At 44.0% G+C, this 17,774-nt stretch overlaps 1 protein-coding gene across 2 annotated transcripts in view; it reads left to right on the top strand.

Annotated features, from left to right (window-relative positions):
• INO80 (INO80 complex ATPase subunit) overlaps nt 1–4,168 on the top strand; it is a 48,631-nt gene extending 44,463 nt beyond the window's left edge. The window contains exons 32-35 of one of the 2 annotated variants that reach the window (XM_056851008.1): nt 1,717–1,872; nt 2,196–2,355; nt 2,882–3,097; nt 3,629–4,168. In XM_056851008.1, coding sequence (XP_056706986.1) covers nt 1,717–1,872; nt 2,196–2,355; nt 2,882–3,097; nt 3,629–3,834 — 738 coding nt within the window. In that variant the 3' untranslated portion in view covers nt 3,835–4,168. Of the gene's footprint in view, nt 1–1,716; nt 1,873–2,195; nt 2,356–2,881; nt 3,098–3,628 lie in introns of those variants that run through there. The other variant, XM_056851009.1, reaches the window with a different exon arrangement.
• Nucleotides 4,169–17,774: the final 13,606 nt, after the last annotated feature.

Below are 17,774 nucleotides of genomic sequence, written 5' to 3'. Positions count from 1 at the left end.
AGTGTCTTCTATTTTGTATTGTATTTGTTCCCTTCACTTCCCGATTGCTTAAGAGTCAAAAGCTGATTAGGAAGTCTCCTCAGCTGTAGTTCCATCTCAGCATCTGGTGACAACTCCTTCTCTAAAAGGTGACTGTCATACTAATTTTGAATTTTGTCTTTTGGAGAGAACGCAAATTCTCACGAGGTAGCAACTTTGCCTTCTGAATTGAATTTCCTTGGGAAAAAATAATATTTAGGAATGTGGCTGCCATTTGAATAATTTTTTGTTAGGAGATCCAGTTTAAAATTTGGGAGTTTTCTAACTTGAGAAACAGCATTCTCCATCAGTGGATTGGAAAAGGTATCCTTGTATGGGTCGTGCCTCCTCCTCCTTGCTCCGTGGGCAGGGCATGTGCACGTTTCTTGCAGAGGCTTCCACTATCCTGAGGAGGCGCTCCAGCTCCCCAGTTCATGTCCTGCCAAGCTTCCAATGGAGACAGATCCACCTCTAGATCACAGTCACATAAGAGAGAACTCTCCCTAAAGACCAGTACGTGGAGATACTGTGAGGCTGAAAAATAGGTGAGGAAAAACCTGATAGTGTCCCTTTTGACTTAAGGAGTTACTTTCAAATTCCTCCTTCGCCAACTAGAGTGGGGAAGGATACCTTCCCATCCACTGATGAGAAGAATCCTTCAAGTTAAGTCCAATGTTTCACTCTCCATCAATGGAGGAAGGTGTCCTTATATGGAAAAGCTCTATTATCCTAGGAAGGAAAACACTGAAAAGGAGAGAAATTAAGGAACTACTTTTTAAAGAAGATTTCTGTCCAAAATAGCCACAGCTGAGACAAACTTGTTTAGTTGGTACTGCCTCACCAAAGTAGATGCTGAAGTCCAAGTCATTGTCTTACCTGTGCATGCAATGGATACATTGGTGGAGAAGGTTGCATATGTAGTGACCCTTGAGACTGACGGGAGATGTTGACTGTCGTAAGCTGGAGAACTCATGCCCTGATGAGGAGGAGGCACAACCCATACAAAGATACCTTCCAAGACACTGATGAATCATAGAAACATGGAGCTGGAAGGGGCCTCAAGAGTCATCTAGTCTAACCTCCCTGCACAATGCAGGCAATTCACAGCCATCCCCCCACTCCTCCAGTGACCCTTGCTCTATGCCCAGAAACCTTCATGGTAAGTCCAATGTTTCATTCACTAATTGGATCACATTATCATCAGTGTCATTTAGACAGTTGGCGCACTATAATTAAATTAACTTTTGTCATTCACTACAACAAAATGAGGTGATGACCATTGGCTCAGATGACTTTTAAAAGGATTAAACAGTTTCATGGAAGAGATGTCTGTTGACATCTATTAGTCATTATATCTAAATGGAACTTCCATGTTCATACCTCTGAAGACCAGGTGTGGGGGCAAACAATGGAGAGAGGGCTGTTTTCTTGAAGTCCTGCTTGTAAACTTTCAAGAAGCATCTGACTGGCTGTTGCTGGGAACACAAAGTTGTACTAGATAGAACTAGTGTCCACCAAAGCTGCTCTTATATTGCATCATCCAACTATCTCGGAGCCGCTGGCTATAATTTTCTTATTGGTAGATGATTGTTCATAGGATTCAACTTAATTACATTGCATCTTATGGTGGACTGGCACTTGTTATCTCCTGTATGTTTCCAAACCTTACGATGCTTGTTGCTTTTGTTTGGATTGCAGAAGAAAAAAGAAGATGAGTTGGATGGGAAAAAAAGGAAAGAAGGCATGAATCTAGTGATCCCGTTTGTTCCCTCTGCAGATAACTCTAACCTCTCAGCTGATGGAGATGAGTCATTTGTTAGTGTAGACTCTGCCATGCCTAGCCCTTTTAGTGAGGTAAGAGTTTCTTTACACCACCCTGAAACTATTTCAACATTGTTTGGGTTCTTCCAAATGATCTGAAGACCTGAAATTTGCTGCACAAGAAATCCAAGACAGCTTAGTTGCTAGAAACACCTGAGCATGGGACACTTTTTCCACCTGATTGTCCAGCTGTGTAGGGTATGAATAAATGTGGGTGAGCATTTCAGGACAGAACAAGCCAAGGCACGTCTGGGATGGAATACTGGGCTGTGAGAGTTTTGTGGCCTCTGCAGACAGATTTGGGGGATATCTAATGCATATGTAAGCTTTAAGGCCTTTGTTTTCACGTCGTCTAGATCTCCATCAGCAGTGAATTGCACATGGGCTCCATCCCTCCTGATGAGAGCAGCAATGACATGCTGGTGATCGTAGATGATCCAGCATCTTCAGCACCTCAGTCAAGAGCCACCAACTCTCCTGCTTCCATCACTGGCTCAGTCTCTGACAACATGAATGGTTAGTACTTTTCTATCATTGTGAGACCCTGCCCTAAGAATACCATTGTGTGATTTCAAGGAGACGTCAGCCAGATAGAAAATATTGTTGATATAAAATACTTACCGTACACTAATTAGTGAGGGATTACAGATTACAGTAGTAACTCAGTAAGCCAAGACATTTATTTAAACAGTTGGGCTACACATTTAGGAAGTCACACATTTAAATTCTCTGATTTATATTTTATACATGTCAAACATGTTTACTTTTAGGACACAGACTGAAATCTCAGATTAGATATAGTCTTAGCGGGAGAATGTTTATGCACAGGCAGTAAGCATCTGCTGTCCAAAGTTATTTTTTCTGTCTGTCTCAGCAGTGTGACAGATATCACTTAGAGAATGAAATTTATAATAAATATCTGTTCTAAACAGCTGCGGAACGATAAAGACTAAATAAATTGTGTTTTTCACTAAACTGTATGGAGTCTCCATTTGTGATACACTAGTGATTGTTGTGTCCATGTTGTCTTTGTTTCCTTAAGGAATTTCCATACAGGATATGCCGGTCACAGGAAGAGGTCATTCTGGTAGAAGCCGAGGTCGCCCCAAAGGTTCAAACAGTGGATCAAAAAGCACAGGAAAAGGCAGGAGCCGGAAATCGACAGCAGGAAGTGCAGCTGCCATGGCAGGTGCTAAAGCAGGGGCAGCGGCTGCCTCTGCCGCAGCGTACGCAGCGTATGGATACAGTGTGTCTAAAGGTGGGAGAGAACTTTGCACGTTTTCATCACAGGACGTGAGTTATTTGTAAGAAATCAGTTGCATAGCTTAGCCTCTCCAAATAAGATCTGTCCATGTTGGAAGTTCAACCATGTTCAACCATGTTGTAGAGTAATGGTGTAAAAATTGGTCCCAAAAAGAAAAATCCACTTTGTTTTTTGTTGTTGTCATTATTCTTGTAATTAAAAGGTTTGCCCACTTTTTTTTGGAGCTGATTAGCTTAATAGTGGTCTCTCACCAAAATTAGGTCATGATTGGTGAAATTTATACTAAATATATACTTTGAGCTTTTATAGCATATTTTGGTTTAAAAAAAACATTCTTTCCATTAACCCGAGTACCCAAAGTATCCTGAGGATTAAAAGGCAGGCTAATAATATTTTTTATAAAATACTTCAGGCGTAATTAGGGTCATGATGTGCAAAGTTAGTTATAATCCTAATTTTTGTGTTCAGTTAAGAATCCATAATGTCATGGTGGAAGGATGAAGAAAGATTTGCTTTTATTGCTAGGTATGTCTTCAGGCAGCCCGCTGCAGATGCCACTTATCCGACCTTCTGGACTTGCAGACTTTGGACCATCAAGCGCCTCTTCTCCCTTGAGCAAAGGAAACAGTGTCTGTGGAACCTCCAAAACTTTAAACCTGACAAGTTCCTTGGCACCAGAAACCCCTGTCCGAAAACAGTACAAAGGAGCCCACACCTCAGGTGGGCGATAGTAATTTTGAATCCCTGGAACCTACCTGTATCCATATCGGCTTTCTAAGCAGTCCACTCCAACCAGCAAAAAGGGTATACAGATGATGCCTTGTTTTCATCCCATATGTGGGTATGATAAGATGATAACTGCACTAATGTGGCGAGAGGTGTTCTGTGTGCGCTGTCATGTGTAGCCCAGTTTTTAGTACCTTTGCAAATTTGGGAGGAGGAGGGACATAGCCTTAGGGTGCTTGTGTTTAACTTTTTCCATTAAGTTTTTTCTGGCACCCTAGAAATCATGTGGGATTTGGCCTCCATGTGAGACTAGCTGCAAGTCTCCCCCTTTGTGTTCACACCAGCGTCTCCGGTTTCGTGTGGAATTCAGCTGTATTCTTATAATAAAGAGATAAGTATCAGAAATCTGGGGGTACCCTGCAGATTCAGAAGACGGTTCTGGTCAGTGCGTCTTTTGGGGAGAGCTATGGACAAATAACTTGATGGTTCCAATGTGTATAAGTAGTGGATGCCATGAAAAATGGTTTTGAGAGGAGTTTTGCACTGTGGCCTAAAAGTGATCCTTTATCAATACCGTGTTCCTGAACAACTAGAGTTCTATTCATTTAGCTGAAATGACAGCATAACCAATTCGATATTTTGGGAATGACATTGCTGTGTCAGTTCCACAGAGCGGAAGGTGCTTTAAGCTGCTGCTTTACATCACAGTACATAGGTTCAGATGCATTTACTTTGATAGCATTTGGTTTTAAGTACAGTTTCTTGCATTTGGCTTATGTGGAAATCTTAAAAGGTTTTAGAAGGGGGGGAAAGTCAGCCATTTTGTGTGTAATTTTTATCAAGGGGATTTGATGGAGGGGATAGATCACCGCTGTTCTTCTCATTGTGCCATAGAAAAGTTTTTTAAATGACGTTTTAGGTACCACTGGCTGCCATAGCACAATAAAAGAGCAAGGGCAATGCGCCTTTACCTGTTTCCAACCGGTCTCTAGCTAGAGTAATGTCTCATTCCAAGCCATCCACTCACTTGTTTTGTTGCTGTTTCTAGGCGCATCTCATTGTTCAACCCTTCACCCCCAGCAGGTTAGGATTTGCTCCATTGTGATGATCTGTCTCTGTAGCAAAACTGTGTGAAGCTAGCAAAAGTTGTCAGAAAACAGCAACACCATGAGGGGCGACTCCTTTGTTCTGGTACTCCATTTTGAATGCACAAGAACCTTCTGTTTTGGCATGGTATATATGATGTCTGCATTGCACTGAGATGAAGGAGAGAGGCGGTTCTCCTGCCTTTGTGTCGATGTTAAGTGGCTGTTTTTCTGGGCATTTTCATCCTTCAAAGGTGAGCCAGGCTACGAGGTGAAGATCTTAGCTAAGAAAGCAAAGGATTTTTCAGTCTCACGCACCTTGCCTGGCATCCCACAGTGTAGAGCAAGTGCTTCCTGTTGACTCTGCCTCTAATTTGCACACCTGAAAATAGCAGAAATGAATTCAGTTAGATACCTTTTTTTAAAAAAGAAAAATATTTGGAGGGGGTAATTGGGTAGGGAGAGGTTATTTAAGTTAAATCATGAAGATTTTACCATGCTCCCCCCCCCACTCAGATTCACATGTGTATATACAGTGTTTAGAGGGAATCAGAAAAATGCCAAGCCTTTTTTTTCCTCTTTGAATGTGCTGTCTATTTTTATAACTGAACTTGTACATATGTATAAAAAGAGACACATCTTTCTTTTACTAACTGGAGAAAAGAATCCTAAATAAAATGGAGTGAGATAATTTTATGTAAATTCAGCCTCTGTGGTTCATTTTTCCCCCATGAAAGTCTGGTGAAATACAGTGTCCGTTGAAGCTCTTACTTCTGAAAGTGTGCTTAGGTAAGTATGTTTACTCTTTTGCTAAATGTTTGATATCTTACTGAAACAGAAAAAGTAGTGACTACCTGCTGTAAGATACATTGATGGTATATAAGAGATCACATTCCCTATTACTATAATCTTGGCCACTTGGCTGTTAGATTGGGATCTAAAATATAGGTGGCTTCCTTATGTGGGTGTTCTGGTATGAGATTTCCCTGTTCAAATAGTATTTAACTGTGTATTGTGGGATGGAATAGTGAAGGAACAGATGCTGAACAAGTCATACTGTTCTGTGTGGTGAGTCTTTTTTGTATGAGTAACATACATGATGGGTGTTATGGATTCCATCACCCAGCCCAGAAAGCCAGTCCATCACCCTCCCTTGCATCCACCTCTCCCTTAATGATTGTAGGTGCACTGTAGGTGCACAACATCACTTTATTTCTTCTGTTATGGTTTGGTAACTTTGTGTCTGACAGTGGCTTGTGAGGATGTGGAAAGAATCCATATTAGAAATGCAGAGTCCACAAAGTTTTGAATTCCATTTGTGTGCTGAGGGAGATCATGATATGTAGATGTCATGACCTTATTTGATTAGTATTAAGTGCAAGTTCTGTATTGCGTTTTCAGATTTTCTTATAGATATGCTCTCAGGTGCTAAAAGTAGCTTTCTGTCTGGCGAGCAATCCTAGCTATTCCTTGCTCAATAATTGTTCCAGGGTTTGATGCTCATCTTTTCCATTTTGGTAGGCACCAAAGAAATTTTTTAAATGGGATTCTACTTAAGAATCTGTTAATCTCTGAGCCTTGATTTCACTAAATGTTTCGTGTGCTACCTCTGTCTGACCTCTGCTTATTATATATTTATTTTTCAAAATTTATATCCTGCCCTTATAAGGGCCACCAAGGCAGCAAACTAATTAAAGCATATATAATAAAATCACATGTTAAAGCCATTAAAACCAGCCTCCTCCACTTATCATTAAAACAAACCCAGAGCTAAAATACAAAGACATAAGAATAACAATTAAAACATTGGTCAGGAAGGAGGGATCACTGAGGGAATGCCAAACAAAACAAAATCTTCACTCAATGACATGATAGCAACAGAAGGGAACAGATGAGTTTCCCCAAGGACAGAGATCCAAAGGTTTGATGCCATGACTAAGAAGGCCCCGCTCTTCCACGTTGCCTCCCACGTAATCTCAGAAGTTGGGGACACCAGAAGCAGAGCATTCAAAGATTACCTTAATGGCTGGGTGGGTTCATAAGGTAGTCCTTCGGTAGGCTGGTCCCAAACAATATATGGCTTTGAAGTTCTGTACCAGCACCTTGAGTTATGCCCAGAAGCTGACTGGGAGCCGGTGTAGATGGGCCAAGAATGGAGTGATATGGTCCTTATGACCCACTCCAGTCAGCATCCTAGTGGCAGCATTCTGCACCAATTGAAGTTTCTGAACATTTCTCAAGGGCAGCCCTATGTAGAGCGCATTGCAGTAATCTCTTCAAGATGTAACCAGGGCATGCACTACAGTGGCCAGATCTTTTCTGCCCAGGAAAGGCCACAGCTGGCTAACCATTCAAAGCTGGTAAAAAGACTCCTGGCCACAGTTGCCAGCCACCTGATTATGCAACACTAGGACTGGGTCCAAGAACACCCCAGACTCAGACCTTTTCCTTCAAAGGGAGTGCAACCCCATCCACAATGGGTGACACCTTAAATCCCAGGTCAGACTTTCCGTTCACCAGTAGCATTTCTGTCTTACCAGGATTAAGCTTCAGTTTATTAGCCTACACCCACTCCAAAACTGCCTTTAGGCACCAGTTTCTACAATCTCCCTGAGATGACCTGGAAACACGAGATAAAACTGAGTATCACCCGCATATTGGTAACAAACCAGACCAGATCTCTAGATGACATCACCCAGTGGTTTCATTTAGATGTTAAAGAGCATAGAGGATTCTTACTATCTAATCTTGTGGGATGCCATAGTCCAAAGGTCAAGGGGCTGAGCAGCAGTCTCCAATCACCTCCTTCTGAAACCTACCCTCCAGGTAAGACTGGAACCACTGCAAAACAGTATCTCCAAAACCCAGCCCAGATAGGCGGTCCAGAAAGATAACATGAATGATGGCCTCGAAAGCCGCTAAGAGGTCCAGGAGAATCAACAGAGTCACACTTCTGTCCATGTCCCAGAGTAGGTAATCCCCCAGGGTGACCAAGGCTGTTTCAGTCCCATAACCAGGCCTAAAACCAAAATGGAAAGGATCGAAATAATTCACCTCATCCAGGAAGCTTGAAGATGTCCAGCTATCACCCATTCAATTACATCGCTTAAAAATGGAACATTTGAGGCTGGTCGATAGTTGAGACCTCCTGGGTCTGGGGTAGCTTTCTTTAAAAGTAGACACACCACAGCTTGTTTTAAGGCTGGGACGACCACTCCCTCTCTCAAGGAAGAATTAACTACCACTTGGACCCAGTCACCCAGCCCCTCCCCTGGAAGATTTAAGTAACCAGGAAGGGCAAGGGTCATACAAAGTGGCATGCCTGCACCCTCCTACCTTCCAGAACAACAAGTAGGTGGTAGGCCTCAAACCTCCAAGGATCCTGTCTGTATTCTCAGACTGGATAAACTGAAAAATAGCCCAAACAATTGCACAGGTTGTTGCCCTGGGACCATTTGACCATTCCAAGTCGGAATGGATGTGAGAGATTTTATCTGCACAGCGCTGAGCTAAATGGTCACAGCATACCACCAAGCATTCCACCTCCACTGCCCACCAGATGCCAACAAGCCTCTGACTACCCAGAACAGCTCTGCTGTGCCTACATAATAGTGGTGGAAGAGTGTTGTTTCTTTGTTGCAATCATTGCTGTGGAGTACACTTTAAAATGAGCTTTTGCCCGTGTCTCATTAGATCCATCCCAAGTCTTCATCCACTGTTGCTCTAACCTTGTATTTTTATAGCCTACAGCCCCTCAATAAACCATGCGTCTACCTGGACTCTTAACACTTGAGAGAGGGTACCTGAGAGAGATCGTGTCAACCACATGGGCCATTTCCTCATTCCAGAGTTCAACTAAGGCAACAACAGGAGCACCAATCACATCAACAGGAAAACCCCAAGAACCATCAGAAATCCATTAGGATCCATCTGGCTCCAGGGATGGAGCATTTTACTAGATTCCCCCACCCCTGTAGAATCTTGATATTCCTGTAAGTCTATACCTAAGCAAATAGTGATTTGTCCATGGCAAAGCAAGCATCGTCAATTCCTCCACCCTCAGATCACATTCCTACCACCCAGAACAAAATACCAGATCCAGAGTGTGACCTGCACAATGTGTAGGACCAGTTATTACCCAAGACATGCCCATGGTTTTCATGAGGGCCATGAAATCCTGAGCCACTCCTGGCAAGACACCACCCCTAAGACAATCCCTGTCAGTTTAGGCAGAGAGACTGTTGGGCAGCGGGTGGGTGGTACACCAACAATCCCAATCTTGTCTCTCAGTCCGAACATTGGGTATGCCTGCCCAAAACACTAGAGTTCTGGATGGGGCACTGTGCTGGAGGATAGACTCCTTATAGAGGAGAAACCTTATATGGGTCACCACCTACCCACATGCCAGACCTATGCTGATGTATCATCGAGCATCCTGGGGGACACAGCTGGAGAGAGATTAACCCTCTCCCCTTTTCAAGCTAATTCTCAGTGACACATGCCTGGTCAACCCTCTCATCTAGGATTAAATCCTGGATGGCTGTCTTTTTTTCCTGTGACTAACCTGGCATTTACCAGCAGGATTTTATAGCCTGGTGGGTTGTTGATATGGTTATCAACATCACTTTGACTGGAAGTAGAGCCAGAAAGAGTAACAGCACCACATGTCTGTTGTCTCTTCTTTTACCTGGCCTGCTCACCTCCCACCCACATATCTCCCTCTACCCCATACACTATGAATTGTGCCGCCATCTCTCACCCCATTCTGTCCCCCCAAACACATCTCCCCTAACAGCAGGCAAAGGAACCAGTAAACAACAAAAATAAATGCACCCTATGCTTAATACTCATACAAACGTCCAGGCCCACTATTTACCCATAAAGACAAGTTTAAAATGTCCATTTGTCCAAGTCCAAAGATATATCAGCCGTTAGCTTATTAAAATTTAGCATAATCAAATGAGTCACAGCTCTATAAATCAGTATTCCAAGATAAGCAATGACATCTAGGCACCATCGAAAATGTCGACAGGCAAATACACTCCATGATATATTGTCTCAAAGTGGCATCAGATTTTGCTGAATTAATTGAATATCTAGAGAAGCCCCCAAAGGTATTCATCATATTCATTAATGCAGGAATGGAAGGCTGAGGTTCCCAAATAAATAATAAAAGATCATCTGCATAAAGAATAATTTTAAATTCCAAAGAGTTATGTATAAAGCTGTGTATATTATTTTGTCTAATGGCAGGTCCACTTAACCAAAGATCTGTTTTTTTAGATCTTTAATTTACGCTCCTGAGATAGTAACCCCCCAAACCTAACTCTGACTCAGCCTTCAAAACCTAATTTCTTCTGACTAATAACCTTCCCATCTTCACTTTTCCCGGTACAGTTCCTGTTGACTGTTTGAGAGTGTTGCTGTGAATGCCTCCAATGTCTTTGGAGTTTGTTTCTGCACTCTGCTTGTCATAGGGCCTCTTAATCTTTTCAAAAAAAAGGTGCGGATAGGCTTAGTACCAGCTTCAATTGCACCTAGGTCTCTCTCATAGTAACGTACATGTATGCATCTTTTTCATTACCAGAATTACCAGACTCTTCCCATGAATAAGGCCTCAAGCTCACACACTTTCTCTTCTTTCCTTATACACACTGGCACTGAAATGGAAGACTTTCTGACTTGTAAAAAACAACAACCCTGCACACAGCTCTGTGCATGAGGGTGGGGGTGGAGCATGCAAACCCATGGGCTTCCTTTCACATTGTCATCATGAATGATCTAGAGAGTTTGTCTGTCTAAACGCAGCCTTAAAGTCAAATTTCTGTTACCTTATTGACTGAGCAATACATTAGACTTGAACTTATGCCACAGGAAGCAACCCCTATAAAAAATTCCACCTATAAAAGCATCTACAGCAACAGATGAGAAACATGGAGCAACTGTTCAATTTCTGCTGAATTGCCAAGGACATAGAACTTGAGATGGTGTTGTCAGCCAACTTTTACAGTGCAATAAAACTTTTTTTTTTAAGAAAAGGAAGCAACCCCAAGATCCACCCAGACTATATGCCTTACAAACGTACTTCTGATAAGCACACATAAGATTAAGTCCCACTAAGTTTAAGGAGGTTTACTCTCTCGTGAGTATGCCTTAATTATGCTAGAAACCACAGCAGATACTAACCAGTACAAAAACCTTAATTGGTTGTCTAAGATTTTGTTGAGGATGATGGAGAGGATGATACCGGCAGTTATCATTTGTGTTCCTTGTTGACAAGCTTCAGTTTATCATTCAGATCTCTCTCCCTCTGCTGCAAAAACATGAACATTTCCCACTGAAATGTTTCCTATTGAGTGTAAAGGCAATGTGCATAATCACGTCCCTCATTTTTATCCATGTTGTCCCATTTATGTTTAAAATGTGTAGTTTTTGTGACCAATTATTACTTAAATTAGCAGCTGTCACTTCAATGCACATTGGAATCCCTTTAAATGATGTTTGTATGAGTGTTAATGCTGTGACTGTTTAATATCTCCCCTTTTGTAATTACTTTACAATGATGCCAAACCTGCCACGTGCTTCTAATTATCCTCGTTAGTTGATGACTGGTGCAGACTAGTACAGTAAATGGAATGCCATAGATACACACACCTTCCCCTACTCATGCTGTTACCGGTGACCTCTCCTCCTTTAGTCAGAGAAGATAAATAGCCCAGTGCTTTGTGCTTGAGGGCCCTTGCCTTGCTGAATAGGAGGGAGCATCCTAGTTGACTCTCTTTGTCAGGCTATCCCACCTCCTCCCTTTCTCCAAGACTGTTGGATGAAATGTTCAAAACTATGGGGACCAAAAGGCCCGGTCCTGTCATGTCCCCATCTGATCAAGTCCCACCTACCATCCAGCCTTACCGCATTCTTCTCCTAAGCTGTACCATGCCCCAAAGCAAAAAGGGCAATCAACAGAAGCTGCAGGTCTGGGATCACTCTTGGGATCAATGGAAGACCACTGCTTGTTCCTGCACCCAAAGGTCTTTGCCATTATGCTTAATGAGCCCAGGGATTGAAGGATGGAAGTAGGGATGTACACCTGGAAAATATTTGGTATTTTTTGGATTCGTATTTTGGGCATATAAGCATCGGTATTCTGGAATGTTCACATCCCCTAATACCATTTCGGCATTTGGATTTGGATCTTTTTTTGGAATTCTAAAAATTTTCAGGTCCATTATTCCCTATGGGAAACATTGGCAAGGAGTGGGTTGGAGTGGCTGTTTTTCAAGCAAATGACACCAACATAGCAGGGACCATCGTCCTGCCTGTCCACTAAAGACCCCCCCAAAGTTTCAATCAGATAGAATCAAGAGGTACAATTATACAGGCCCCTGAACAAGGTGCCCCCAGTTTATCCTACTTGCCTCCATTGTTTCCTATGGGGGAGAGGAAATTCCAAGTTTTCTCCTGGGCAAAGAAGCCAATAGCTAAATACACAAGAGCAACCATTGGCCAAAGGCCTCTAACTGTAAACAGAACCAACAAGCCTGACAGAACCAGTATGAAAGCAGCAAATCCCAGCAGAACTAATGTGGCATGCCCAACACAACCAATGTCAAGCCAGAGAATCCAAGCAAACCAACCTGACGGGCGGTACCAAAACCTAGTGAGGAGGGGTTGGTTGGTTTTTATATGCTGACTTTCTCTACCACTTAAGAAAGAATCAGACTAGCTTACAATCACCCTCCCCTCCTCACAACAGATATTGTGAGATAGGTGGGGCTGAGAGAGTGTGACTAGCCCAAGGTCACCCAGCTGGCTTCATGTGTAGGGGAGGGGAAACAAATTGAGTTCACCAGATTAGCCTCTGCCACTCATGTGGAGGAGTGGGGAATCAAACCCAATTCTCCAGATCAGAGTACACCTCTCCAAACCACCGCTCTTAACCACTACACCACGCTGGCTCTCCAGACAGACAGACATGCTGTAAAACTTAAAAACAGTCCTGGGAGCTGTAAAATGCTGGCCCTGAATATTCCTGTATATTCCCAAATATTTCTGGAATTTTCCAAGACCCATTTACTGGTATCCCAAAAAATCCCAAATCTCATATGGATGCCTGAAGATATATGAAAAACATTGATAACAGGGAGCTGCTCCCAGTAGGAAGCTGCAGTAAATCTCTGCTGTTCCACAAATATATCTGTGTGATGCACACATTTTTAAATTGCTTTTTGTCTTACTCATATTTTACATCTTAAAATGTATACCTTAAAAATACAATGTGTGATGAGGCTTGTTCTGCAGTGTGGATTATCTAGTGATCTTATAGATTTCTCTAGGACTAGCTTTCACTCCTCCTCTTTGATGGCTGCTAGGACATGCATCTTTCTGAGAGGTTTCATTTGTTTTCCGGGGTTATGTATCATTACCAATTTGCACTTACGGCAGTTTCTCTTAAGAGGATTTTGCCAGGAGTAATTCAGATGGGCAACAGCCCTGCATGGTAATTATAGAGAGCCAGTTTATAAATAATATATTGACTTCATGGACTGCCCTTAAATCCCTGCTCACTGGTGTTTATACTTTGTAGGCAATTATTGTAGCTATTTTTAGTCACCATTATGTGCTATAAGCATTTCAATTTGCTTAATCTCCTTATACTCATCATTTTTCCCTCTCCTTTTGAATTCCTAGTTTACATGACATCATACTGGCATTGCAGTGCTCAGAACTGTAGAATCTCTTCCAGTCTAAAATGTATTCTTGTGTGTGGTGAGCAAATCCTAACTTGGACAACTTTGCCAGGCAAAAATAAAAGTGACCAAAAGTCCAAGCAAATACAGGAAAACTTATATTGTATTGAGCTTATGGGAGGTGAGACTCACCACAAATGCACATGGGAAGGGCTAAACAAGGTGAGACATTGGCAAGCTTCAAGTACACATAAATTGGAGGGTGGAATACCATATTTTAGAAGAAAAGGGGCACATTGGAAGGAGATCTTGAATCCCACCCACTGTACACTCCCTTGGTTTTGCGTCACTGCCCACTTTTCTCCTTAGTTAAGCTCCAATATTAGAAGTGAGCTCAGTTAACTGGAAAGCATTTGTGAGGAAAGAAGAGGGCACAGGATGGTAAAACTCTCTTCACCCACATGCCCCTTTTGCTCTGAAATTCAGGTGCGGCTCCCCTACCACACTTTGTATGCATTTGGAGAAGATCTAAGTGGAAACCAACAGGCCTGCCATGAGTTGAGGAGGCTGAGGGGAAGCTTTGAGATGGGAGAAAATGTGGTGAGGGATTGACAGATGGTTTGAGAGAGAGAGAAGGATGGCCAAGAAGTTGGTGTGAACGGACCAAGCAGGCCATGCGGGAGAGAGATTCCCACATGGTTCATTGATTGGAGAGCTGTGTGGCCAGGCAGAGGCGGAAGGGCTGTGTGCATGGGAACTCATCCACCAAAATCTTGATTACAGGCCTCTAGCGGCTGTTGTTTTGGGCATTTCTAGAGCTGCTCTTTTGTCCACATTGTAGTTTTCTCCAGAACAATCCAGAAACATTCTCTCAATATATCTGCAGTTTAATCCCTAAAGAGAAGACAAGTTTCTACAATTCTCAGCACCCAGTTATTTTGGGAAGCCATTGGTTTCACGTCTTGCTTGCCCTGGACAAAATAAAACTCACATGGCTTCTTACCCTTTCACCCCTCTCCCACCTTGATTCTTTTGTTTGTCACCCATACCACACTCTCTTCTCTGTCTCCCCACTGCAATTTTGAATTCTAAATACCTGGGGGCTGGAACATGCCTTTTAGCTTTTGCTTCCCTCTCTCAAGCATCATAAAGGTCACGGAATGTTTGGCCTAGCATGACCAGATGGCCCAAGGATGAAAATTGGCATGGGAGCATGCCTGTGTCTAGGACTCCACCTCTTCAGATGCTGTCCCAAGATCACATGCACTGCCTTGTCTTAGCTAATCTGGAAGGAATAACCTGGGGCTCTGGCTCCCAGTCTCGCCTTGGGGATCTGTGCTGCAACAAGCATCTCCAGCACATATAATATATACATAGAGAAAGAGAGCCAGTGTGGTGTAGCAGTAAGAGAGTTAGAGCGGAATAAAGATAGATAATTCCCAGTGTGGTGGCCACGGGCAACATGATGCCTGCACCAGGTTTCCTGGTGCCCATTTTCTTCTTCCCAAAGCCTCTCTTCCCCAAAGCACATAGCTAGTCCTAGCTTTCCTCCACCTGACCTCACTGGACCAGGAGGTACTTCAGAAGAACCCAGGAGGCATCACTTTTGTGTTAGCAGAGGAGCACCCATTCAGAAACTTGCCTCTGTCATGGGAGGATGCTTGGCTTGCAACTTCTAGTCATTTTTATGATTGGCTGCTATGGGGTATCACCCACGGCCCCTTCTCAAATTCCAAAAGTGTCCACAAGCTCATGCAGGAGAAAAATGGCACAAGCTGCCTGGAGAAAAATGTCCTGTCTTTTTAATAGAGGCTTACCAGGATATTATTTACCAGGAGATGCTGTTTACCTCTATGTCATGAAAAGATTGAACTGCCCATTTCCACACATTAAGCCCCTATTAATGAAACAGGACATTTTCCTCCAGACCTGCTGGCAACCGTATCAACCAGATTAGGGACCCTTGCTCTGATGCTTACAGGCACTTCTGTAGACCTTCAACATGTGGTGTAGATCTTGTCACTGTACATTATCTCCATGCTCCACTGCTTTCAGCCCCCTGTTGTGCTTCCCTGCCCTGAGTGGCCTTAACACACAGCAATGAGAACATCCTTAGCAAGTGCAGGCTTAATGTATAGTCAAGGCCCAACTTCTCATTACTTTGTAAAGAATAGGCTTTGGTACATGAGCTCATGTGCACATAAACATGCACAAGGTGCTGAAAAGGGCAAAAAAAGTATCCAAGATGATGACTTCTCCCAGGAGCAATTGCATGATATTAAAATATGTCTGTGGATATCTTTACACAAGCAGACATTTCCCCTTGGTCACTCCAGTTTCAGGGAATGACCTCTCTGCCTCCATGACCTGGAAAAACTTTGCACTCAGTTCCCAGTAAACAGAATCCCTGTCTGAACTTAACTGACCTTTCACATAATTTCATCTGCAATTCCCAGGATGCTTGCAATGCCAGCTGGCTAGTATTGAGAATCAGAAAGTGTAAACATGAACACTACCTTGACTCACAAGAAATTAATGTCTGGGTGGTAGGTGAGGATGTATAAACACACCTACATATGATTTAAAGTCAGGTTTTCAAACCTGGCACAGAGGCAGGGAAAGGTATCTTTTCAAGAAGTGTGAAATATTCGCTTAATTTTTAAAATGCTGTTTTTTATATCATCCTCAGCTAACTTCAAAACAGGCAGCTTTCACTAAAGATTAGGAAAAATAGGGTGGAGGTTAGCAATATGTTTACAGGCAATTTGTAATGGCTGTGCAGTTAAAATCAATGGGAGCTGCAGTGGGGTATAGATTGGTTCCTGAGTGCTGGTCCACACAAACACGTTAATCCCCTGGAGGCTGCAATGATGATGTCCATGAGTGAATGAGCCATCGCAGATCTTGGACCGTAAACAGTGGCAAGTATTTTAACCACTCCGCTCAACAAAATCTGACCACTTGTCCCAATTTAAGGAGCCTCCCTCCAACTAAGTTGACTCTTCCAACATAAGCTTTCAGGAGTCAGAGCTTGCTTCATCAAATGCATGAAGAGTACTAGTATTGTGAGGGTAGGTGTAAAACAGGGGTGGGGAATTTTTTTCCTGCCAAGGGCCATTTGCTCATTTATAACATCATTTGGGGTCCATAACCAGGTGTAGATCTCCCGGCGCGCGGGGGGGGAGGCTAGGGTTGCCAGGTCTCCAGTCACCACCTGGAGGTTGGCAACCACAGGGGAGGCCATGCAGTGAAAGCCTGGAGGGCACCCCCGCTCCCCCTCCCTCCCCCCTCCCAGGCAGGAGGGCAGCCAGCTCCCTCCCCCCTCCCAGGCAGTGGGCCCCGAGCAAACGAGGCGCCAGGGGGGCGCAGCCCGCAGCCGATCCTCAGAGAAGGAAGGAAAACAGAGAAATGGAGGGGGAGAAAAGGACGGAAGGAGACAGACAAAGAGACGAGGGGGAGAAAGGAGAAAGAGTGACAGAAAAAGAGGAAGAGAGAAAAGCCTTCCCCCCCACACACAAACACACCCGCCGGCCCCACGCAACCAGGTCCCCCGCCTCCCCCAACACACACACAGCAGCACACGTAGCCCCGCGCGACCAGGCCCCAGCCTCCAAGCCCTCCAACCCACATGTTCCGCCCCCGGGAGCCACTGGCCTCTCCCCCCACCCTCGCCGCTTGACAGGCGGTGAGAGGGGCTTACAGTGTGCCCTGGCATTCCTGCATGCCATGACTATAGGGGGCAGCCTTGGGGGAAGCGTCCCTTCCCCTCCTCTCGCCGACCAACAGTCGACGAGAGGAGGTCCAAAGGGTGCTGCAGCCCCAGGAACACCCTTGGGGAGGGCCGCGCCTCCACACCTGGGCCCTGGAGCTTCCAAGGGCCACTGAAAATGTCCTCGGGGGCCGCATACGGCCGCCGGGCCTGACGTTCCCCATCCCTGGTGTAAAAGGTAAAGGTAGTCCTCTGTGCAAGCACCAGGTCATTCCTGACCCATGGGGTGACGTCACATCCCGACGCTTACTAGGCAGACTGTGTTTACGGGGTGGTTTGCCAGTGCCTTCCCCAGTCATCTTCCCTTTACCCCCAGCAAGCTGGGTGCTTATTTTACCGACCTCGTAAGGATGGAAGGCTGGCTCAACCTTGAGCTGGCTACCTGAAACCGACTTCCGTCGGGA

Source organism: Euleptes europaea, chromosome 6 (genome assembly GCF_029931775.1).
Source record: "Euleptes europaea isolate rEulEur1 chromosome 6, rEulEur1.hap1, whole genome shotgun sequence".
In the NCBI taxonomy this organism is placed as follows: Eukaryota; Metazoa; Chordata; class Lepidosauria; order Squamata; family Sphaerodactylidae; genus Euleptes; species Euleptes europaea.
This window is presented reverse-complemented; position numbering and strand designations above follow the sequence as displayed.